Source organism: Engystomops pustulosus, chromosome 4 (genome assembly GCF_040894005.1).
Source record: "Engystomops pustulosus chromosome 4, aEngPut4.maternal, whole genome shotgun sequence".
Classification (NCBI taxonomy): Eukaryota; Metazoa; Chordata; class Amphibia; order Anura; family Leptodactylidae; genus Engystomops; species Engystomops pustulosus.
In genome coordinates, this window is record NC_092414.1 from 147,658,042 (window position 1) to 147,684,500 (window position 26,459).

The 26,459-nt window shown below is 41.0% G+C and overlaps 1 protein-coding gene across 6 annotated transcripts in view; it reads left to right on the forward strand.

Annotated features, from left to right (window-relative positions):
• Positions 1-979: 979 nt before the first annotated feature.
• The window catches only part of BNIP2 (BCL2 interacting protein 2), a 34,635-nt gene continuing 9,155 nt past the window's right edge, over positions 980-26,459 (forward strand). Inside the window, exons 1-10 of one of the 6 annotated variants that reach the window (XM_072148011.1) lie at positions 980-1,200; positions 12,675-12,791; positions 13,779-13,840; positions 15,255-15,320; positions 19,104-19,289; positions 22,039-22,215; positions 23,048-23,150; positions 24,680-24,811; positions 26,004-26,090; positions 26,178-26,276. In XM_072148011.1, coding sequence (XP_072004112.1) covers positions 1,139-1,200; positions 12,675-12,791; positions 13,779-13,840; positions 15,255-15,320; positions 19,104-19,289; positions 22,039-22,215; positions 23,048-23,150; positions 24,680-24,811; positions 26,004-26,090; positions 26,178-26,276 — 1,091 coding nt within the window. In that variant the 5' untranslated portion in view covers positions 980-1,138. Of the gene's footprint in view, positions 1,211-12,674; positions 12,792-13,778; positions 13,841-15,254; positions 15,321-19,103; positions 19,290-22,038; positions 22,216-23,047; positions 23,151-24,679; positions 24,812-26,003; positions 26,091-26,177; positions 26,277-26,459 lie in introns of all 6 variants that reach the window. The other 5 variants (XM_072148010.1, XM_072148012.1, XM_072148014.1 and 2 more) reach the window with 5 other exon arrangements.

A 26,459-nucleotide genomic window follows, 5' to 3' on the forward strand; every position in this document is an offset into this window, starting at 1 on the left:
CTACTAAAACTATAAACCTTGTAACCAAAACCAGTAGGTCCAGCTCCATAGACGAGATCCAGAGAGAGAGTTAGGATTAAAACAATTAAGGTTTATTCCAACAATTTAAAAAAAGCATGATGGTCATCCACAATGCAGGAATTCACACAGGGTTAAAATGAGGAAAAAATAAGAAAGATTCGCCAATTTTAAATTGTTGGAATAAACCTTACATGTTTTAATCCTAACTCTGGATCTGGACCTACTGGTTTTGGTTTTTGTACTTGGACCAAAGGTTGTCCGAGCTCTACAGCGGAACTACAAGACACAGCATTCTCAGGTGAGCAGACATTGAACTGTTTTTTTTCTATAAACCTTCTAATATCCTTAAAAAAAAAGGAAAAATGGTCTCGACAAAAAAATTGTGGTATCACTTGTTGTCTAAAAAGTCACTTCTTTCCAATTTCCTTGAGTATTCCTTGAGTATGGTTTGGCCTGCTGTTTTTTTGCGCCAAAACATTTAGCACATCTGGAGTAGAAGATAAATGTGTCTAACTGATGAAAAACAAAGACATTTCAAAATTGCCCAAAAAGGCACAAAAACTGCAATGCACCAAAAAATGTCTAAAAAAAGACAGAAAAAAACAGATAGAGAAATAATGATAATGATCTCCATAGTGCTGAAAAGTTATTATCACGGGAAGAGACACTGGTCACACAGGCTACGTCCTAAAGGGGGTTAAAGATTTTAGGTCATGTCCCCAAATTTTGCTGCGTTTGGGATTTATTTCCCCACTTCCCAGTACACAGCACGGCAGTATATATGCCGACACTAGGAAGTACAGCTTGTCCTGTAGGTATCATGGCCTCATACAGCGCTAGAAATGAAAACAGAAAAAAGCTACGGGTGGTGAAAACCGCAAATACAAAAACGTTAAGGTTTCAGGTCATTACAAGTGACGGGACAAGCCTCACACATTTCGTCCGTATCACAGTACTATGAGCGGTCACATGGTACACTGACGTCACGGTCATGTGGCCGTGGCGTCATCAAGGTCCTTGTAGAGGATAGGTACCGCCGCCGCTAGCCTCCGGGAGGCCGTGCCTGGAGGGAGCCGTGCAGCCACTCCTAGCAGCGCTGTGCGCCGGGCCTGATGACATGATACATGGGGACGGAGCTGCAGACATGTCTGCCGAGGAGCCGGACGCACACGATGCCGAGTGAGTGCGGGTATGAGGCGTGGAGGGATGTTATAGAGCAGCAGGGCTAGTGACTGGGTGCTGGGAGACTCCTGGGCTGCAGCTGAGGTGACAGCCAGGGAAGGAAGTTCTATCTGGGACTGGTCAGTAGTGGGTGACCCCAGGATGAGGCGCAGGTGTCTTATATACCGCTGTGCTGCTATTCCTGACTACTAAACGCTCCAAACTGCAGACAGATAATGTCCGATAGACGGCGGCGCTAGTGCAAGATTTATGGCAGAAGCCGCGTCTTCTTTTAGCGCAAATTGGTTTAGAAAAATTGCAAACATCAATTAGCGCTTTCTAGTGACTATCTGAGGTAACCGGACGAGGCGGCGCAGGGCTGCGTCTTGTGGAGCAGCACATTATTTACCTGCGCTAGCTTTCTGGTCAGAAGTTGTCGCCATACAGGATGAGGCGAGTATATAACTCAGGGATGGCCACTGATGGATTTGGCGCATCATGCGACTATTATAATCGCACGACCCCCCTAGGATATTCAGCTGCTAGTGACCGGACACACAACCACTAAGAATAAGGATAATTCACTCCTTTATTCTGGTCAGAGCTCTCCAGCCTATGCCCGGGGCAGGAAGGAAGCCGAATGTCATATCCTGTCCTACACAGGCAGAGGGGGAGACCTGTATGAACACAGTTATGACCAGTCTGGGGGGTCCGTCAATGCTGAGACCCCCTACTGTGGACTGTAAGGTGAATGGATTCCTACAAGACTCTTTCATGATTATACAATATCCCAATATACTTTGTATCAATTCCAAATGGGTTTTACATCTCTGCTTGCTGTCATTGTTTAGAATGTTTACTTCCAGCAGATAGAAATCTGACCATGGTCACACAGGTGCACGGCTCGTTATATCACAGAGAGTAATCAGAGCCGTGCACCTGTGTGACATCACATGACCCTGGACAGATTTCTATCCACTGGAAGTAAATTATGAAGACAGCAAGCAAAGATCTAGTAAACCACAAGGAATTCATGCAGAAAGTATATTAGAAAATTGTAGAACTTTTCATTACACAAATATTATCAATTATTTGCAGAAAGTGTACAAACCCTCTATAGGGCTTGTAGCTATGGCTCATGATAAACCAGGGACATCTAGTCGTAGATCGAGGCACTATGACTGTGGTAATGTTCTTTTATATAGGTTATCTGTGGCCTCCTTTCTTCTAAAATCAACTTTTATAATTATGCTAATGAAATTCTGACTTTAATTTATGAATTGTATCTGCGGTGTCAGCAACTAGAAACTGTAAACCTCCATCATTGCGCAGTACCAAAATATTGCTGGAGACGTGCCGTGTATCTATTGCTTCCAATCATTTTGGATTTGATATATGAAACACACGGGGCTGATAAATGAGAGGATGTGAGTTTTCTTAGTTGCTATCCTTTGCATTCTGCTTAAATTCGCCCTATGGTCTCATGGTGCAGCTTAGGGGTAGGTCCCACCTTAGACACTTTTGACTCTAGAAAATGTCATTGATATCTCATAATTTCAGGTCTCATCTCTGGGTTCTGATCTACTGATGTAACTGAGATGTTACTATAAGCCTTTGGAGAGGATCTGTTGCAGTACTAAAGAGTTGACTTGGTGACCTATAGTGATTAGCACTTCATGCCCCTATAATACATAGGTTTGTGGGTGAGTGGTTGTCTGTAAGCATGCTGATGTGTATGCGGGAGACTTGTGTAACGTTGCCCTACTTTCTCTGCTTCTTCAGTCTTATTTCCCCAGAAAACAGATGAGCATTTTTCAGTATAGCCTGTATATCGCTCATCCTGGCCCGGGGTCGTAAATCTTGTCTTCACATAAGAGCACAGAACAGTCTGGTCTTCTATGTGTCCTTACCTTCTTATGGCTACATGGCAGGGATCAGGACTATTTCTCTGTAGAATACCTCTTTTATGTATGACACACCGAGCTTATGTCATAATCCATGTTTAGACCCGCAGAAAGTCTTCATCATTCATCAGTTCGTCATCTATCCGACAGCAGTTGTGTTTGAGTCATTTCCACCGCTTTTATGTTGGGTATGTTACAGGCAGATTATCTGAAAAACCTGGGAGTGTGAATCTCTGATAACATTCCAGTCACTGACCCATGGACCCCTTGTATAGCACCTGGAGCCATTACATCGAAACACTACACATCACAGGGGGCTCCTAAGTCATCCCCCTATTGTCCTTCCATCAGTACCAGAAACCTCAGTCTTATTGCTGGCGCCTGTGATGTATGGCCCAATGTACTAATTATCTTGGTATTGGATCCTACATGTTATACTCTTTACTAAGTCTTTCATTTATACATTTCCTTATGGCGCTTATGGGTTACATATAGTGTTTTTTTTTTTTTTGTATTTTACATTAACAATAATTCAAACTTTAAAGAGGACCTTTCACCCTCAAAAATGGCACTAGGAGTTGACATTTTTGAGGGTGACAGGTCCTCTTTAAATGAAGTGAAACCTCTGAGCAGATTGCCCAATTTTACACAAAAAATTGGTCTCTTAAATGGGTGGCCTGCTCATAGGGGAGCAGCTTCCATAGACCACAATGGGGGGGGGGGGGGAATCAGTCTTTTTGGGAGGGTGTTCTCCAAGGGGTGGCCTTCAGGAGAGGTTTAATTTTATTTTAATACTGCAGTGTATGGGTTTTTTTTCCAACTCACAGGCGGATTATCTGCAGAGGTTGATCACTAGCGTTTTTTACTCTACAAGTGGTGTTTTTTTAACCTTGTATAAATGACATGAGAGGTCAGGGTAGAGATAAGTGTCACTCTCCTTGCCAGGGGGTGCGGACTTCATGTAGCATAGCTAAAATTAACATTGAGATTATATTCACATGAAAAAGAGAAAATACAGTATAACCCACCTCATTTTCAGTTTCCATAAGTTACCTGACACTTGGGGCTGATTCACACTTTAGTGGTCATTCTGTGCATCATATAGGATTGGACTATTGTACCAATATATGATGCAAGGAGTCCTCGCTTCCCTGCACAACGGCAGCACAGACAATTTAATGAGGATTATGACTTTCTGGCCGCAGGTTAATGGCTTCCGTTTGTCACATGATCCAGAGTATGCGCTGTAATCTGCTGTAGCAGGTTATATAATGTCACCATCATGGGACGAGGACCACATTTCTGTACATCAGTTTGCAGACACCACTATGGATTTTTTTGCTTGTTTGAAGACTAGAATTGGGGTCATGTGAGCAGCAAGTCACGTGCTGAATTACATTACATGTCAGGGACCCGTCTTGGTAAATTGTCTTACCATTGGAAGCTGATGTTTACAATGTAAAAATACTTTCCCTTCAGCCGAATCCCACCTCTGACTAACAATAATGCACAGTTGAACTTTGTGCATGAACTAAAGGATCACTTTATTGTTGTTGGAGTCACTACCTTGTATACATTTATATTTGATGAATATGCAGTGTTTGTCTATGACAGATGAATAAATAGACAGTTATATAAATATTACATGACTCTGAGCTCATCTATCTATAGAGACTTCAGCTGTAAACGTTCCTGTATATTAGGACACATTACCTCTATATTGCAGTTGTATTGACCAGAGGCTGTTCCAAGTGTAGCTGTGTCCCTGCCATCTTCCTGCTTCCGCTCGGGCATACCACGCTGTATAGTGGTTTTCCTCTTGGGGTTTCCTGTTTTACAGCTGTACTTCTGATAAGTGTGTTTGAAGCCCAAGCTCATTGTTTTATCTTGTTCCTATAGACATTGCTTATTCCTGGATCTCTTGTCTTTTCCATGCAATCCTGGGCTTTAGCTAAAATTTGTAAATTAAAGAGTAACTGTCGATTTTTACATTTTTGCTGGCACCAATCGTAGATTTTAAGCAGTGATTGGTTGCCAGGATGGCCGGTAGCCACTTAAAGTGAAGTCACTTATCACAGGCAGCTGGAGACGAAGTGTAAAAGGTAACGAGCCCAAAGACCATACACTGTAGTATTTGTGCATATTGTATGATCAGACCCTCGGAGAGGCTTAAAAAATTGTCATAGTCAAAAAGTAAAATAATCATGCTCACCCTACAATGTGGATATAACTAAACAATTGTTTTAATATTAAGAAATCACAGAAAGACAAGCTCTCCACAAACAGCTGATCTATTAAAGTATAACATTATCCCTCATGATAACCACTGTAACAGAAAACATGTCAACATCTCAGAGTTTGATGTTAGATGTCATCGTTATTTGCCCGTTTCATTATGCACTGATTGGAAGTGTTTTAGAGTGTAAAGAAAGGGCATATTTGTTTTGAATATGACTTTTAAAAAAATATGTAAATGAGCTGGACGCATCTTAATTTTCGGTCCCGATCGAGGAGCAAGGAGCCAGCCGGTGAGGCAGACAGCCGGGGGGCGTGGAGAGAGCAGGGTCGCATCAGTAACCAGCACCATTGATGCACCAACAACCACAGTACACCACAAAATGTCACCCCTAGAGCAGACAATAATAACACTGGAGATCTGAACATCCCATGACTTGCACCCTGTCTCTTTTAACCTTCTTTCACCGCCAAGGTAAACCCCACCTGGTCCCTCTGGGCTGTATGCTATACTATATGGGAGTGCTATTTGCATTTTGCTTGTATTGATTTTCTAGGGAAAATAGCCTTAGGAAGAAGGAGAAACACATGAGACATCAGGGCAGTCCGGAAGTCATCCTATCAGTCAGGATTTATTTTCCTTTATATAACTTTAGTAAGACAGTTTAATATTATCAAAGAATCCCACTCTACTGAAGACCGATTAAAGAGGATTTTTGATAAACAGGTTAAAAACCGAAGAGAGTGTAACTGCATCGAGGGTTCAGCGACCTCTAGGCTTGGTTTCATTTACACAAGCCTGTGCGAAAACATTGCGAGTCCACCAGCACCCAGGAGCACTGGCATTTCTAGTGTGTATGCGAGATCCTACTATGTAGCTGCTTATAAGACCAGTCGTCCCTTATGAAGAGTGTCATACAGTAGCCGTTCTGAGCATTTAGAACATGAATATTGATGGTGTCGTTTTTTCTATTTTAAAATTATTTTCTTTATTGTTTTTTTGAAGGAGTCTTGATGTTTATTTTCATAGAGAGTTCAGACATATGCTAAAGGCTCTCGTTCTTCTTTCTTTTTGTATTATCCAATACAAACAGTGGTATACTGGTATTCAGACTAAAAAACAAGAAACACATGAACTTGGTTTACCTTTAATCCCTTAAGGACACAGAATTTTTTTTATTTATTTTTTTTCCTTGCTCAAATTCCAAAAATTTTGGAATTTTTGTATCCGACATGGTCATATTAGGGATGGTTTTTTGCAGTAAGATTTGTATTTTCCAATGGCTTTATTTTTGTTGTAAAAATGGCATAATGGGTCAAATTTCCTGCAGCGGAACAGAATCAAACAGTTGTTTTGCCACTTGTTTTTTGATTAAAGCGTATACATAGCTCACCATACAGTATAATAAACTTGATAAAATGATTCTTTAGGTTAGAACAATTAAGGAGACCGTAAAATGTACATGTTTTCTTATGTTTTACTACTTCAGCAAAGAAAAAACTCTTTAACGAAACCGCTTTATGTGTCGCCATATTCTGAGAGCTAGAACATTTTTCTTCCTTAATCAAGAGGATTATTAGGACATGTTTATTGTGGGAAAAGGTAATGGTTAGATTGGTAATAATTAGAGAGGGGCGAATCGATTCGAACAAAGTGGAATTCGGTCCAAATTTCCAATGGCGGCGTTTCACACTGCATGTACTGTTTTGTGCTGTAGCGATATCTGCTCCAATCCCAGGGTGTCCATTTTGGGGAGTCTGTATACCTGTCAAATCCACGTAGTTGCTGGAGTGATTTCTGTTCCAATCCCACATATAGTGATTTTTGCCCCAATCCCAGGTTGTCCGTTTTTGGGGATCTGTATACAATTCTTCTTTTGTTGCTGAAGTGAATTGGAAGAAATATGTGTAAAATCCACATATTTTCTGAGATAATTTCTGCTCCTATTCCTGGGTATCAGTTCTTGTGATTCTATATATCGCAGATTTCAAGTTTTTTGGTAGATAAAGTAGATCCGTGTCAAATCTACACAGTTGATTAAGCAATATGTCAGACAGAGAAGTGACAGGTGGAGGAGGCACAGGTCGCAGAACATTAAGGGGACGTCGCGGCAGGGGTGACTCTGTGAGGCCAGAACTGCTGGTGTCCTCTAGCGGCAGTGTGTTTATAAACCAGGAAATTGAGTTGCAGCGGCAGAATGGTTTCCCCCAACATAGTCTGATATGCGATGTTTCTACCCGTTGGAATTCCAGCCTCCATATGTTGGACCACCTGTATGAACAGAGAAAAGCCATGAATAATTTTTTTGATGCAAGCGGACCGGAGCACTCCCCTGTGTAACTTTGATGGCAGCTCGGGTGTGACACCTGCCGTTTGCTGAGGCCCTTTAAAGAGGCCACATTATTTGTCAGTCGCCAGGACTGCAGGATGAATAATGTCATTCCACTGCTTCATGTCCTGGAACCCTGTCTGGTCAGGGCACTGGAGAAGTGGTGACTACATCTCATGGCCACATGAGTCCGGTGCGGGCTGGACTGGAGGAGGATGACATTGGAGCACAAGCAGAGTCTGGTGAAATCAGCGGTTTTTCCACTCGGGTGACGAGCAGGAGCATCCGGAGGAGGTAGAAGACGAGGCAGATGACCCAGAAGCACTGTGGCAGTATACAGTGGAGATGGAGGCCGGGAGTCCCTTACTGCTTTGGCTAACTAGTGACAACTGAATAGTCAACATCCGGCATCGGAATGAGTTTTGGCTCTCCACCCTCTTGGACCCTCACTACCGGTCAAAATGGCTGACTTTTTTCCAGCTGCCGAGAGGTATACTATAGAGAAATACCATAGAGAAATACTGAAAAGACAGTTGGCCACTGCCTATGTGCGACATTGTCCATCCTCTGTTAGGTCCACTGGATCCACTTCTGTTTGTTATTGGCTTTAAAGGGGTTCTCCGGTCGCTATACATCTCCTTTTTTTTTTTTTTTTTTTTTTTTTTTAACTAACCAGTTCTTTTGCATATATCATAGTTGCACACCCTCACCTCACCACCCTGGGCTGTATGCTTTCTTTTTCTTCACTTGTCAGTTCACAGCCCACTGCTGCAGCTGCATCACTCCAACATGGCTGCCCCCATCCTGCTTAAAGGGAACCTGTCACCAGGAGACCCATTTTTAGCACTCCCCCAGTCCCCACAGAGCATAGTACATACATTGGCAAAGTGTTTTTGTATAAAAAAAATTGGTTTTACAGAAAAAAAGATATGTTATATTGTACCTTTCATTAGCATCTGCTGTGTGACTAGGCAGTTGCCAATTGGGAGGGGCTGGAAAGGAGCAGTCCCCCCCCCCCCCCACCCTTGGGAAACATGTGACCTTTTCAAATATATGAATAACTCCCCACACTCTGGATTGGCTGTAGAGGAGCAGGGGACGTTGCTAAGCCAAGTGATGTGTGTTTTCATATATTTGAAAAGGTCACATGGAGGAGCTGTTCCCCAAGGGTGAAGGGGGAACTGCTCCTTTCCAGCCCCTCCCAATTGGCAACTGCCTAGTCACACAGCAGATGCTAATGAAAGGTACAATATAACATCTTTTTTTCTGTAAAACCAACTTTTAATACAAAAACACTTTGGCAGTGTATGTACTATGCTCTGTGGGGACTGGGGGAGTGCTCAAAATGGGTCTTTTGGTGACAGGTTCCCTTTAAAGACTACATCTCCCACAATCCCCCTGGTCAGCACAGCTTCTGATATAGTATAGTAGGTATAGGTATAGCATAGGTATAGCATCTTCAAGCCGTTGACCGTCAACGGCTTGAAGATGCGCTAGTGAGCGCGAAACGGCCCGTCGCCGTATGGCTCCAGTGTTCCCCCTGTACCACACCGTTTGCTGAATAAAAAGAAGTAGTTCCACAGGTCCGGTGAGTGCCGCCTCTTCTTTTCTCTATTTGCATTTCCTGCTATATACCTGCATGTCATAAGAATTTAAATAAAAAAAGGACCATGTTAAATTCAAATCTGTTTTTTTTTAAATTTTTACCGGTGTTTTGTATGCATTGGAAAAGGGGTAGTCTTATACGGCGAATATATCTTAAACTCTATATTTTAAACAGGAAAGTAGGGGGGTCGTCTTATATACCAGGTCGTCTTATACGCCGGAATATACGGTATATATATATTTTTTTTCTGTGAGGAAGGGAACTCTAAAATTGCTGTTTTAAGTTGGGTTTTTTTGCGGCATGGGGCCGCTGTTTCAACCAGCATCCTTAAAGGGGTATTCCCATGAAGACAAGCTTCTTATATGTACTCAGGATAACAAAATAACACTTTCTCTAATTCACTGTTATTAATACAGCATTTCACAACCTGTCTCTATCAGTCCTGCTGTACACAATTTCGGTAGACACGACCCTGTAACTTCTGACTTAATAAGTGATCCGGGCAAAGGGGGAGGCAGGCACATGTCTGTGAGATATAGCCGAGCTCACAGTGTAACATTGTAAAAGTCAGCCCCTGACTTTCATGTCTCTGTGTAATCTCATGCATCTCTGATCCGTCTCGCCTCTTTCTATGTGTCAGTGTGTTGGTACAATGTCAGATGCCAAGGAAGAATGGGGATGGATATTACTGTGTAATAGCGTGGGGGGGGGGTATGGGGCAGTTCACTTAGCAAGGTTGAATGGTAAGTGTTATGTACTTTAGTGTTGTGCTAAAGTGCCTAGTAAAATGCAGCTGTAACCCAAACACAATTGAAACTTGCAGCGTTGCTGTTTATCAAATTTTAAACATCCAGAAAAAACTGCATACTACTAAAAGAGATAACATGGACACATTCAGTGTTTCACAGCATGTAGTATTCACAGTATGTAGGTGTATTGCACATACCCATTATCAGAATCCACCTGTCGCCTGACGCGCGTTTCAGCGCTAGCCTTAGTCTAGGGGGTAGTGTCTATCTAGATACACTGGGGTTTTATGAAAGCAACGGCCACACACCTGTCATAATGATTTAGTGTTCCGAGCGGCATTACCGAGCGCACGTCATCCCGCACCACCAAAAATTATTTTCTCTTGGAATATAGTATTAAATGGAAATGCTAAGTGGTGCCTGTCTCTTGGGGCTCGATGCTATGTTACTTGGCAAGTCTCATTTAACTTGGTACATGGCCAAGGCTTATTGGTACCTGAATGCCCAGTTCTATTGTGCTATTTTTTAAATGAGATCCTTGGAACTGCTTTATAAATAATAATGATTTTATTTTTTTTTTTTTTTTCATGACGTGAGACTTTAACTTGGTAAAATAGTACTGTATAAATTACCGTATAAGTTTTTTTTTTTTAATGTTTTAGTAAAATTAGCAGACAAATTACTTTGGTTATTCTTCCCAGAAAAACAACATTTTGTTAAGTGGTAAATTTGAAGAAACCTTTACCACCATTTAACAATAAGTTAGCTATGTCACCCTGCAGCTCCTTCTCCATACATCCCTAAGCTGACAGGTTGGAAGGGCACACTTCAGATGGTTATATCTTCATCTTAAAAGGGAGAAATTCTTTTTACTATCCCACCCCCACCATGATTGTGTTTCGTGGTGCCACAGACCTGGAGATATCCACTGTTAGGATACGCATACGCGACTGTATGGTTGCCAGGCTTGGGACTCTGGTATAGCTCATGTCCGGTGTAGAGGGGTGTAGGAGTGTGCGCTCCTCATCCCTCCCTTCTTCATTGAAAGATAAGCAGTCACAGCGCAAATCTTGCCAAAATATTGGGCAAGTCCTAAACTTTGCGGCCGCCCAGACGGATTGAGGTTCACTTGGAAAAAGTCAATCAATTAGTACAATGGGGCCGTGTTCTGGTCATGAAAAAAAATATTTTAGAATGGCTATCACACATGCACAAAATATGGGGTGTGTACATGTAGCCTTCAAGTTAGTCAGAAATGCGATTTTTCTTTTTTTATATACAGCTCCCCAATCCTGACTGCATATCAGTTTCTGTGGCAACTAGAAACACAAAATAGTATTCTCCCCTTCGAAATGACACCAGAACTGTGTTTGTAGGTGCCATGGTTCAAATGATATTAAATGGAAAAAAGTCTCTGGCGGGCACAGCCCCAACGATACCGCCGACAGCCCAACGCGTGCCCGACTCTCCAGGGGCAGGGGTGATCACGGCAGGACTTTCCAGCGGTGCTCAATCAATATATAAAAGAGGATATCCATACATAAACATAGAGAAAGATGACGGCACTCACCGGTTCCAAAAGCAGGAAAAGCGTCCTTTATTGGTGGGGAAGCATGCAGGGGGGTAAACAGACAGGTTCCGGCAACGGGGCCGTTTCACGCACTGTGGCGCTTTCTCAAGCCGGCTTGAGAAAGCGCCACAGTGCGTGAAACGGCCCCGTTGCCGGAACCTGTCTGTTTACCCCCCTGCATGCTTCCCCACCAATAAAGGACGCTTTTCCTGCTTTTGGAACCGGTGAGTGCCGTCATCTTTCTCTATGTTTATCCATGGTTCAAATGATATCCATATTATGAACATCTACTGTGAACACAGTGTGAAACCCACATATTTTTTTTCAGGTATTCCAAACAGAAGGTTTTTTTTTTTTTGGTTCCTTCTTCCTTCTTCATGTTTCATAGGTTGGTCTTTCAGGCAGATCTGATATATAGTCCTGGTCATCCAGACAGTTTTACATCATTGCCTCGGCCTTCTAGCATACTTGTTTAGTTGAAACTTCATGTGAAACCACCTATTCAGTGTGCAGCTCGGAACAGTAAACTTCATTGTGAATATTTTACACATTTTGTTTGGAGATGAAGTGGTTTTATGACATAAACATTGTTTTTTTTTTTCCATTTGTTGAGCTGTGTATATAGCGCTTATACACATGGCTGCTTGTGTTATACCACATCTGTGTAGCTGCACTCACGGTTCACTGAACATCATAAGGAACTGATACCAGCACTACCCAAATCTCTGTGTAAAGATGAGATGGGGCTGTAGGGATATTATACAGATATTCTGCTTTATATTTCTGGACTGCTCCAGTCTGTTCCATTGCTTGTAGATTAATGTTCCTCTAGATAATTCATCCGGTTAAGAACTGGAGAAATCTGATAAGTTTTCTGTATCCTCTAAAACTTGACCAAATGAGAATCTCTTGTATCCTGCTTTTAAGTAACTTCCTAAATCTCCATTGCAGCAGACAGAGATATTTTACAATGCCAAAGATTCCGCCTTCTTCGTAATGAAACGGTCATATTGCTGGGGCTCAAGGCTGATTACTGTATTTTGTGTAGTTTACTCCTCTACTATATAGCGTTACTTATTTATGGATTTGTTTGTTTAGCCAAGACACGTTTTCTACATCCTTTGACAGACAGGAGTCTGTGGCTACAACAGAAGCAAGACTTAGGATGGAAGGTGTAGAGCTGAAAGAAGAATGGCAGGATGAAGATTTCCCAAGGTAAGTGTTTTACTTCTTACCATAGTTATCCATCTCTTCCTTCTGTTGTGTGTTGCTTGTGGATTTTTAGCATCCGGAATGTCCATAGATCAGAATCGCTATCACAATTCTGCAAAGAGGCTCTTTAGTACATTCATCAGTTGTAAAAGTCAGGTAACAGATTGCTATGATCTCTGGAGGGGGCCTGGATGAAACCACACAAAAGCAGACAATGAAACTCCATTACAATTTTCCTTGACAAAATGTGTAGATTTTTCTTTGTTTCTCCCTAGCAATGATCTGTACATATACCGTATTTTTCGGACTATAAAGCGCACTATAAAATCCTTTGATTTTCTCAGAAATCAAAGGTGCGCCTTATATATGAACCGTACTTACAGACAACAGCTGCCTTGAACAGTGCACAGGTCTGCCACCTGCTGGTCATTCATCCTTATAATCAGGTGCGCCTTATACTCCGGTGCGCCTTATATATGAACCTAGACGTTTTAGCAGATGTTTTATTGATGGTGCGCCTTATACTCCAGTACGCCTTATAGTACGAAATATACTGTAGGCTTCTAGATTTCTTATTCCATATACCGCTTTGAGGTGGTTTTAGATGCAGTTTTGTTAATTTACCACGTGACAGACATGGACTGAACGGGTGAATTAGATTTTTAAGGGGAAACCTGTAAGCTGCACAACCGTATGCAGCACATGTGCAACCCGTGTTTTAGACTTCTGTGGGGCATTTGGAACGGAAATACATGATAAAATAGGACATGCTCTATATTTTTATAGGGCTCACTAAATGGATGGCCTTATTGAAATGAATGGGGCCGTATGCTACCCGTATATATGGCAGTTTTAATACATTTGTGTGAATGCAGACTTATATAGTTTTTAAAGGGGGGCTGTAAAGGGCTTTTAGGATTGTTTAATGGTTGTACTTTGTTTGCATTTAGCTAAGCATGTGTAAACCTGTCATAATATACTTTTGTATAGACCACTTCCAGAAGATGACCATATTGAAGGAGACTTCTTATCCGAAACAGATGGTCGACCAGGTATGACTAGAATTGGTATCTTTTTATGGAGCCCCTTTAGAACCTGCCTTTTGGGTGCAGCAGTGTTTGAGTATATGTGCTATGTGTACTAACCTTTTCTTTATCTGTTTGTATATGCTCTCCACTTGGTATTCCAGAAATAACTCAAATCACATAATGGGCTGATAATTTCTCTGACAGCTGTATACCTGCTTTATTTCTATTTCCACTTTCCTGACTTGTATAAGAAGTTATATTCCTTTAACAAAACAATTCTGTAGCATTGTTTCCTAAACCATAATGTTGTACCATTACTATATAACGCCCTAGAAATGTAAGAATATGTTGACAAACGCGTGTTCCTATTCCTGTTTCAAATCGATCTATTGGTATAGAGAATAACAGAGAAACAGCAAGGTATAACAAAATCTAGATGCAAATGTTTTCAAAAGAATGATCAGCAACTTCACCTTAGATGAATATAAACTTCTTCATTTGGCTTCTTTTTTAAAATGACATGACCAACAACTGGATAAAGCAAGTTTTGCGCATTTCAGGTCTTTCCGACCCTTTATCATAGACAGCAATGAAACGGAATGTCCCGGTAGATATACACCCAGAAGTAGTTACATCACTTCCTTAGAAGGTGGACATCTACCCTTACAACTTTTTTAAACAAACATTTTAATATATTAAAATTAGATCATTCCTAGTGTTCAGACCGTGAAGGAATAATAGTATTTAATAACAAAATCCTATTTAAAAGGCAATGTCTGTTGTCTCCACCTCCTGGAGGGAAGAACACCCTTTCAATGCCAGAAACATTATAGTGCCTAGTTTCATAACTTTTCATATTGCATACCACACAGAAAAGAATCTCCTCTTTTTAAATTGCATCAGGAATGTGGATTTATTTGCTATAGAACTGGGGATATAGGCACTTAAAGGGGTATGCTATACACGCAGCTACTTTCATTTCTCCCACAGACTTGGAGGGAGAGTGAGTGTGTATGCACGACAAACTATTCCTATATACAGTATATTTTAATGTATTTTTTTAATATGACACCAGCAGCATGTTTCTAGGTACTATAGAGCCCAAGACAGGGGCTTGTTGAATCTATACACCATTTTTAGCTTCTAAAAGTTCAGACAAATAGTGACTCCTCTCTGCTCATTTGTAGATAGCCTGGGAGATTATTACTAACGGTGCAAGTTCTAGATTAATCTAGGGAATTCTACAAAGGGTCTGTCTAACCCTACCTGAGGGTGCTGGTAGTTTAGTGGTGTAACAGCTGGTGACCGGTTCATGGAAACGTTACTACTACCGGGACTACTCTTACTAATACTACTTGGTCCTCCTATAATATACATTTCTAAATGTCTCTTGTTTTGTGTCCCTTTACTGTCTGTGGACCCTGTCTGTCTGCTTTAGCTTGGGCATTTCCAGTGCTGGATCAGTCAAATTATTGTATCCCTTACTCAGCATCTCATAACTCACGCAAGTATCTACCTCCTAGCTATATCTGCATGTTATTCTATCTGCCTGCTATAATAATAAGCATCTGTGGGTCATCCTCTTGTCTGCACCATCCAGAGTCACTTCCTTACAACTTTAATAGGCACATGACTGCACTATGGATCATGTTGTGCAACATATGTACGAATATAATGTTTCAAAAATGACTTTTCCCATTCTCTTTTTGAGCATGTTATGTTTTCTCCCCATAAAGTATATACATACATAAGCTTGTTTCCCTGGCATAATCTGATATCCCTGTTACAGATACAGTATGTAGGGAGCAATTTCATGAAGGGACAGGTTAGTGATCAGTTTTTGGGCAGGAACCCATTTCATCTTTAAAAAACCATGTAAAAGTCAGTCTGGCAGGTTTCTCTTTTTAGGGAAGCTTTTTTTAGATTGAGTGTTTAGAGCTCTTCTAGTACCTTATGTAGGTTACTTTTTTTCCTGCGATTTAGATGGCTTGAGAAATCTTATTTTGGCATATGAAGTGTTAAAGATTTGAGTGGATTTGCACTGAAATTACCAACTTCTGGAAAAGGTAGCATTTCCTAAATCTATCTACAATATCTGGAGTCACATGATAAATCTGGAGTAAGTTGTCTGAAGTGAAAAAAAGTTGGTTCGCTCTGAAAAGAAAGTAGCAAATTTGGCACAAATGCAAAAAAATTTTAAAGGCCCTTACCATGGTAGAAAGTTCCGAAAAGGAGCAGGTCATTCATGGGAAAAGTTGTCAATAAAACTATTAAAGGAAATCTACCATCATAGATCCAGGCACCGTGACTGTGGTAATCTTCTTATATTTGTTAACCATTGCTTGCTTTCTTCCTTCTAAAAATCAACTTTTAAAATTATTCACTGAGCTAGGAGGAGTCTGGGGGAGTTACCAGAGCCCCTCCATGCTGTAGCTTCACCGGATGTTAGAGTGTTCAGTGAGTCCTTCCCCTTCCTACTTGGTGCAGAAACTTCCCCCTCCCTCTGGCAGATGTAATCTCACGGGAGAAGGGCAAGACTTCTGTCGCTGCGTTTGAAGCTAAAACACATAGGGGCTCTGGCAACGCCTCTGGATAATGCCAGTTATGGTTACATGTAAAATGCATGTGTTTTTTAAATGCATCCAAACAAAAAAGCCACATGTAAAGGCACCTTCACAAGTATTAATAACAGTTCATCTTGACAATCCACTTGCGTCAAATTTTTTAAGGCTGCTACTTCCCAGGTGAGGAGATGTAACGACGGAGAAGATATTTGCTCCCTCTGATGTGCCTGCAGTGTAGACCAGTATAGCCGGGTTATGCAGTCACTGGCTCCTGTCATGGTTGGTAGGAAGAGGCAAATTCTTGATGCTTTTTTACATAGTGACATCCTTGCATAGCTGTTTTTCTTGTGTTTTTACTGATGAGTGATCTGCAAGCACCTGTAATACTAGTTGGACACCTCAGGATGTCACGTATCTGTCACTCTTCTTGGGCATGAGATATTTTGTGTGATAATAATATCATTTAACTTCTTCATGCCAAAGCAAAATCTGGAAAAACTAGAAGTCTGTGTTACTATTCTATCTTATTTATACTTTATTTATACTTTGTAAGTTGATTCCATTTTAATGTTTGGATGGTTTGGCTGACCATAGAAGAGTTCTCCTGTGTGTCTGGCTTGGCATAGCTTATGTTGTTGGAGAGAGGTTAGACTCCTTAAAGGATTATACACATAAAAGTCCAGCAAGGCCAACTTTACTGACACAAGACAACCATATACACATTAGATAGAACTATTGCGACCAGCATCAAGACTAGTTATAGATGATCCTGAAGCTCCCCGGTGAGTAGAGCCTTCAGCATAGATATACAGGCATATACAGATATACTGTTCAGCCTGCCAGGTATGGTTTCCTTGCATCGTATTACATTCCGCTGCATTGTACTTGGTCCGCGGGATCCAATCAGCACACACATTCATGTTTCCACAGACTTGGCAAGGTGCCTTAGTCAGGATGTTAACCCCTTCCCGCCGCAGCCCTTTTTTGTTTTTGCGTTTTCATTTTTCACTCCCCACATTCAAAAATCTAACTTTTTTTAATTTTTCCATGTACAGAGCTTTGTGATGGCTTATTTTCTGCGTAATAAATTACACTTCAAAATGGGGGTATTTAATATTCCATGTCGTGTACTGGGAAGCAGGAAAAAAAATTCTAAATGCAGTGAAATTGGTAAAAAAACACATTTGCAACGTTTTCTTGTGGGCTTGGCTTTTACGCACTTTTTGGGGGGATTTTGCCATCTTCTGGTGCTAATAACTTTTTCATACTTTGGTGTATGGAGCTGTGGGTGATGCCGTTTTTTGCGGATTTTGATGACGTTTACCATGTTATCATTTTTAGGACTGTACGACCTTTTGATCACTTTTTATAGAATTTTTTTTTAAATGGCAAAAAAGTGCCATTTTCGACTTTGGGCGCGATTTTCCGTTACGGGGTTAAACGGGCATTTTCGGACGCGGCAATACCTAATGTGTTCTAGGGAAAGGGGGGTGATTTGAAATTTTAGGGTTTTTTATTATAATTTTTTTAACTTTTTTTTTTATTATTTTTTACTATTTTTCAGACTCCCTAGGGTACTTTAACCCTAGGGTGTCTGTACAATCCTATCATATACTGCCATACTACAGTATGGCAGTATATGTGTATTTGACTACTCATACATTACAATGTGCTGATAGCACATTGTAATGAATGGGTTAACCCGAAGTAGCTTCGGGTCTTCGTGAGACCCGAAGCTACCATGGCGACGGATCGCCGCTCCCCGATGACGCCTCTGCGGGCGGCGATCTGCAGGAGAACACCCGCAATCGACTTACCGTCTATGGACTGGAATCCAACATGTGACGTGCTATTACGTCACATGTCTGTAAGGGGTTAATAAAGCAAGGCCGCGCGCTAGGCGGCAGTCACCGCCCCCAGCCACGCCCCAACCCCGCCCCCTCATGAATACGTCGGACAGCTTTGCGAGCTGTCCGACAATTACACTGTACCCCACCACAGTGTTAGATAGCGTTACCAGAGGTTTCCGGCAACGCTATCACTCTAACACTGCGACGTTTGATCAAGCACTAGGAGCTGCTTACTTTAGTAAGCAGCTCCTATTGCCGATAAATTGGGTGACAAATAAATTGCCGATAAATTGGGTGACAGGTCCTCTTTAAGTCGAATTTGTATGAAAGTCGAACCTGTATATTTTATCATTTTAGCTCCAGACAAATTATTTTTTTGCCCCTGTGACAATTGGAGTTTCAGTTTTTTTTTGCTGTAATTGGACCAAGGATTATCAATGAAACTACATTACAGACACCTTACAGCTGATCATTGCAGCCTGGGACTATAGTAAATCATCCAAAGAGCGTCACCAGAGGTCACAGCGGGCAGAGGGGTCTGTCTTTAACTAGCGGTCGTCTGTGAGTTGGGTGTCCTTAAGTAGGGGACCGCCTGCACTGTGCCTGGCGTTTCAGCCCAGACCTAAAAAAGTGATGGGTCTGCGCTGTGATATAAACGAATAATAAAGGATAGTGACATATTTTCTCCATTTTGTGATGTTTCATACACACTGCATGCTGAGTTCAGTCATGAGTTACAGAGAAGTATTGTATTCCATGTTACCATACACACCTTTCGGTATGCCACTTGTGGGAAAAGAAACTACTTAATTCATGAAAGATTTCTGCATCCATCACTTTGCTTATTTTCTTTCTTTTTTTTTTTTTTTTTAGTACCTAGTCCCGTGGAAATAAATAGCAGTAAAAAAGCCAAGAAGAAGCTGATGGCTCCCAACCTAAGTTTAACACTGGATCGCAGTGACGGCTCCATCTTATCTGAAGACCTGGATGAGAGTGGAGATCTGGACTTGGATGATCTCGATACTCCCTCAGATAACAGCAATGAATTTGAATGGGAAGGTAAATAGCTTTCTTATTTTATGTTGTGTATTACAAATCATTAATGTACGATTATGGTAGAGTTGGTAATGACTTGGTGGACCGTATCCCTCATATCTGAGATAAGCCACTACTAGATCTGACATGCACTGTATAATGACTTTGAGATGCCAGAGGCGCTTAACTCATGAGCCGCATGGCTTAGGGAGACGTTGAATACACAGAGCTGGATTAGTGATAATCCTCTAAAGGCAACCTGCTTACTGAAAAGTCATTTTTTCCCCCCAAATACAACATTTATGACGTATAATTCCTAGTTAAACTTTCGTAAAACCAAATGTCATGATTTCCTTTTTTTTTTCTTCTTTTTTAGTTCAGGTTTTGTTCCTTGTCGCTTGTGGTTTTATGTTGATGTCCTTTGTTTTATTGCTGAGTGGCCTCCTGCTGGTGTGGTGTCAGAGCTGTGCTGATGTTTTATCACAGAGGAGCAACTGCACCTGCATTTCCCTCCTCCCCCTGGTCTCTCCCTTTCACGTATTATCTTATTCCTTACCTTTTCAAGACTAATAAGATTTCTGAACATTTATTGAGAGCTTTTAGGTATACAGGTATACATTTCATAAAGAAAAATGGATACTGCAAACTCAATATCTATTATATTATGAAGACTATATGCAGCCTTCCTAATCTGTTTCCTGCCCATGGCTACTAGCAACCGATACACATACCTTTCTACGTTAAATTTCAAAATTAAAAAAAAAACTTGCCAGGGTTAAAGGGGATCTGTCAGGGCGTTTTGGTAGGCTTAACCAACTACATATCCTTATACACTGTTGGTTTAGTGTTCCAAATAGCCCCAGTGTTATTACCTTCTCTGTCACAATCAAAAGGTGTAGGTGTAGGGTACCCCAACTGTAGTAAAAACCAAAATCCCAAACACAGAACAACACTATATATGGGCCAGGTCTTCACAGAGGAAGCCCCCACCCTCCAACCCCCCAATTATATCACTAAAAGACTCATCAATAGACTACCAACCCCAAGAAATTCTTGAGCACATACGGTTCAGAAAAATAAAATATCTGCACATAGCTTTATTGAGATTGATTAAAACATCAACAAAACACGAACACATTTATATGTTCCAAATGAAGGATTCTGTAAAATTCCATACATATAGTCCAAGTGGAAATCGCCACACAAGGTATACTTTCTGAACTAGTCTCCTTAATGTTCCAAAAACCACATAAGGTAAAGTTTAATGATGACCCAAATAAAGTGCAAGTGCTTAATTATCACTCACCGGCTGTCAGAAACCGTAATCCCACCTATACCCCAAGTGATTAAGTTACACAAATATCCTTTGAAAGTTATAGAGTCTTTTAAAGCCATTTGGACAGCCCAACGCCTGTTTCACACCATTCGCTTCTTCAGGGTGCTTGAAACTTAGGCTGGGAATTGTCACTTGTGATCTGCAGGATCCATGACGTGACAGACACCCAGGGGGGGATATATATCAGGGCTGAAATAATCACAAGTGCTAGTTTCTAGCTAGAACTTGTGATTATTTTCACCAATCGGTGCCTGCACACTTGCTCTTGCTGGCAAAGAGAGAGACTCTGTGCAGGACCCCGCAAGACACATCAATGTGGATGTGGGCTTATACACACAATGTACATTCCAGGTATATTATTTTTTGTAAAATGACAAAATATTGAACTGTTCTGAGCAGCAATGAGAACATCATGTTGATGCATCCTGATGGCTCCACAAAAAACACAAGGCTATCAATGCTAGATGCTGAAAACTTTCATTATCTGGGCCCTTTATCTTTCCTTTTCTGGACAATGTGATTTTTTGCTTTTCTCTGTTTGTGTGTTTTTAATAATAAAATGAGGACTTGTGTTTGCTGGGTTGTTTTCATGGCTCACCCCCAGCATGCCAGGCCTGTGTGCCAATGAAGCCATTAACCAGCTATGGTCTGCCTTTCATTTATAGACACTGTAAAGGGTTCCTGTCTATTTCTTTTTTTTTATTTTTTATGCTGCTGTCTCCATTGCCGTGGAGGATAGTTTCCTTTTAACAGCTAAGCCTTGGAAACAGGCCGCTAACAGTAGGTCCTTTCCTCCTTGCATTGTGGTAAGGCTGCAGGCTTCTTGGTCTACAGAAATCATGAAAACCTAAAATGAACTACATAATCAATCAATACTGTGTAGCTTTTTAATAGGGTGCTTTGTCAGTGTATTTAGCTGTGATCTGGAGCATGTCCACGTGGTAATTCATATCTGATCTGTACGCTTGCCTGCTACACAGCACCATTACTATGTCTTGTGCGGCTTCAGCCATTCAGTGGGTACGCAGTCTCTACAAGTAATCACTCTCTGCTAAAGGACTCTGGAAACAGAACACATCCAAGATAACTTCATGTGTGGTGAACTGGTACAAAAAGGGGCAGAAATATGGTAACCAAAGATCATAAAAGTAATATAGGGTCTAAACTTAATATATCTGATACCCAATTCTTCTCCATTTATTATCATAACTTAAGACAAAATATCTGGTAACTTCCATTAGTGTACTCAAATTCTCAACAATATCCCTCTTCAACACCAGTCACATCCATGGATGTACTTCGTTCTCCAGAAAGGAAACTGCTTGCATAAAGCATTTGTTCCCAGAGATCCAGCAAAATGAAAGTGGTTAAATGTCTTAGGAGGGTAAAATCTTTGGAAATATACATTTTCCTTATTTGGTTCTATGTTTTTGACAGATGACCTTCCGAAACCAAAATCCACAGAAGTACTTCCTAAAGGGTCAATCCCAGAATACACTGCTGCAGAGGAGAAGGAGGAGAGCAGACGCTGGCGTATGTTCAGGATCGGGGATCAGGATCACAGGGTGGACATGTCGGCCATAGAACCGTACAAGAAAGTTATCAGTCATGGAGGTAATCTGGACAATGATCTTGCCTTATTATCTGTTACCAATGGATTCATTGTATCAGGCCTGATACATGTGTGTAGATTACATAAAGACCTGTAATACCAAAACCATTATTTTACCTTTCTACTTTTCAAAAACGTGTTGGACGGTTCTGTATCTGGAATCTGGTCCCTAAAATAAAGGGGGCAATGATGGCATGTCTAACTTTTAGGACTCATAGCTGGGCATCGTGTTATCACTAAGCTATGGCTACCTCTTTGACTTGAATCTTGCACATCTGTTTATAGATATAAACAATAGGGACATTTAGTAGTTGACAAAGTCTTCTTTCTTTCAAGGATCAATCCTTGTAGTCACTACACCAGCATTTGAGCAACTTTAGCTCCCTGAAGTTGCCTCCCTAAATAGCTGTGGGTTATTTATATTTTCTGCAGGTTCTACATTCCAATAGAGGTCAAGATGGTCATGCTGAGCTAATCCGAAATCCAGTCAATACAGACAATAGCCTGATATACGACCCACTTACACACTTATTTTACTGAAAGTGAACACTCACTGTATCCAGTCTGTCCAGCAAATAAATTGTTACTGCTACATTGTTTGACTTCTATTAAAAACATACTGCTTCCATACAAGGGTGAATTGTAGTTTCTTTGAAGATATGATGCCCATCTCCTTACCACTGTAAAAAAACGTGAAAAACCTGCACATGTAGAATATGTGGAATATAGCGTTCAGTCAAATAATCCTGTGAGAATGGCTGCATCTACTTTATCTCATTTATAATTATATATATATTGCTACGTCTAAACCAACATGTTATGTCCTGTTTACAGGATACTACGGAGATGGCCTGAATGCCATTATTGTATTTGCTGTGTGTTTCATGCCGGACAGCAGTCAACCAAACTATCGATATCTAATGGACAATCTCTTTAAGTAAGTATGAATCGGCACTGCTGCTATATAAATATATACCATATTTTTTGGACTATAAGACGCACTTTTTGGCAAGAAAAAAATCTTGCTAAAAAGTGCCTGCGTCTTGTATAAAGAAGGTCAGGAGGATCCAGCACTGCCAGACCCTCCTGACCGCTATAATGGAGATCGGATGATGCCCTGATCTAGCGCTTCATCTCTTCTCCCAGAGAGGAGAGGCTCAATACTGCTCTCCCCTCTACAGAGTGTCCTACAGGACCTGCAGTGATGTCAGCATCATGTGACTGATCACATGCTTCTTACATCACCACAGGTCTGATACTGCCATGCTGGGCTGGGACAGGGTAAGAAGAAGAGTGGAAGGGTTTTGTATGTGTGTAGTACTTCCCAGTGTGTTCCTGGCTGTGAATGTATTCATATGTGTAGTACTTCCCAGTGTGCTCCTTATATGTGTATAGTAGAGCTGTGTGTGTATTTATTTGTATAGTAGCGCTGTGTGTGTGTGTGTGTGTGTGTGTGTGTGTGTGTGGTGCACAGTGTATGCAGCAGTGGTGAGTGTTCCCATTTCTGATGTGAGTGTGTAACTGTATGGGTGACGCAGGGCTGTGTGCGTAACTGTATGGGTGACGCAGGGCTGTGTGCGTAACTGTATGGGTGACGCAGGGCTGTGTGCGTAACTGTATGGGTGACGCAGGGCTGTGTGCGTAACTGTATGGGTGACGCAGGGCTGTGTGCGTAACTGTATGGGTGACGCAGGGCTGTGTGCGTAACTGTATGGGTGACGCAGGGCTGTGTGCGTAACTGTATGGGTGACGCAGGGCTGTGTGCGTAACTGTATGGGTGACGCAGGGCTGTGTGCGTAACTGTATGGGTGACGCAGGGCTGTGTGCGTAACTGTATGGGTGACGCAGGGCTGTGTGCGTAACTGTATGGGTGACGCAGGGCTGTGTGCGTAACTGTATGGGTGACGCAGGGCTGTGTGCGCTGTGTTTTAGTGCGACCAACAGGGATATTTTCATTGGTTTAAAATATATTTTTCCTTTTTTTGGAAGCCTGGGATGTGTCCTATAGTAAGAAACGTCTTGGTCCGAAAAATATGGTAACGTCCTTCTCATGTCGTTTCCTTTGCAATGCAAGTTTTGCTTGCATTTTGTGTTTTATTGCAAAACCTTTACACATGCTTTAATAAACTAGAAGGGTGAACTAAAATTGTTAATACGCTTACCACCTATTATTCCCTGACACTAGGCAGATTTTGGTAAAGTGATGTCTGCTTGTTCTGGTGTCTCTGAACGTCAATTGAATTAAAGAACTTTGGCGTTTATTAAACTTGTAATGTTAATTTAGATATATGTATAATTTCCCAGAGTAGAGGGTTTTCCTGTTACGTAAACTTTCATTTATAGTTTCCTGTACGTGTCCTGTGATACTGGATGAGAACTGGGCTATACATCTATATATGCACTTATACAGTTGTGATTCATTCACCAAATCTTAAATTTGACACTCATTACCCCTTGTTTTGGCAGGTATGTCATTGGCACTTTGGAAATGCTAGTTGCAGAGAACTATATGATAGTGTATTTAAATGGAGCCACGACCAGGAGAAAAATGCCAAGTCTTGGCTGGCTCCGGAAATGTTATCAGCAAATTGACAGACGGTAAATAGTTTTTCTTATTACCAGTATTTCTGCTTTTTCTTTCATGAATACATCCTGGTTGTTTTGCATTGTCCTTTATTTTTGAGATCTTTTGTTCCGAAGACCTCAATAAAGAAAGAGAAGCAGAATCTTCTCAACAACTTTAATAATGGGTGGTGTTATGGACTATCCCAGAAATCCTGGTATTGGGGTTCTCCATCCACCTAATGAATGGAGAGGCAGGTTAAGCATGTGCATTACTGTCTCTATGGGGACACTCAGAAATAGCAAAACGCTTTTCTTAAAAAGCTTTTCTTTGCCCACCTTTGTTCTTTAGTTTCTTAAAAGGGTTAAGTCAAATTACTTGGGGTAAAATCAGAAGCGGTATAACACTATTTTACCAAATGAGAAGTAGAAGCTTGGAGCAAACTTCAGCACATGTGGTTAGAAAGCTCAGTGAGGCAATTTACACAAACAGGGCAGACTGGAGAAACCAAGTGTTCTTATAGGATAAATGTAAAATTACTTTACTGGATTTTCAATGATAACATATTTCACAATATCAACTCCAATGTTTATTTAAAGGGGGTTTTCAACTAATCCTGACATTGCCCATGGTGTGCGGTGCAAAAATCTTATTTGCAGAACTGGGTTCCATGACCCCTAGCACATACGGCTTTGTGAACAGGGCCAAAGAAACTGAGATTACGGCAACACTGGAGCCGTAACACTTGTTTACACCTCCCTAGCCCAATGAGGTTTTCCTAGATTTCTTGGGAAGATTCATAGCAGAAATCCAATGTAAAAACCATAGCTCCATTTTGCAGAAACTACTAAAAAAAAGTTTATTCATCCTGGGATTTTTTAAAAATATTGTGGAATCTGTGGCAAAATCCTAAACTATGCCATATTGCAGAAGTCCCTTATTTCAGCACAGCCCAGCAGTTTCTACCCCATGCACCTGTGTGACATTTAAAGCTATTAGACATTTAAGAATGAGAATTATTACTGAGGGGAATTATCAAAAAAAAGGGTTTGGGAAGTAAGCGTTCTCCTTACAGAGACTGCCAATTTAGGCCGCCATGGGTCAAAAACCTTATTTGGAAAACTTATTTGTATATACCCCCCCCCCCCCCCCCCAAAAAAAAAAAACAAAAAACAAAAAGGTGATTCAATTAACTTTTTTACATTGATGTAATGTTTTTCCTTTAAGACTACGGAAGAATCTGAAGTCGCTGATCATCGTTCATCCTTCCTGGTTTATCAGAACACTGTTAGCTATTACGAAACCTTTCATTAGGTAATAACATATTTTCTGAAATTAGTAGTAGTTAATTTATTGTGGCTTGTTCCTCTATACTTTCTTTTTTCTTTTTTGTTTCTTAAGCTCAAAATTCAGTCAGAAGATAAAGTATGTCTTCAGCCTGGTAGAACTAGCCGAGCTTATTCCTATGGAGTATGTTGTCATACCAGAGTGCATAAAAGAGTGAGTATTGGTATTCACTTTATCACAACCATTTTAATGTCTGGACTAAAGAGTTTTAATATTTGTCAACCATATGTCTCTTGGATATTTTGGAAATTACAGTTCTGTAACTGCATCCGCACCAAAGGGTTGAAAGGAGAGGGGGCGGTTTGCAATCAATTTTGGCTTGGGTGCTGTTTTTGA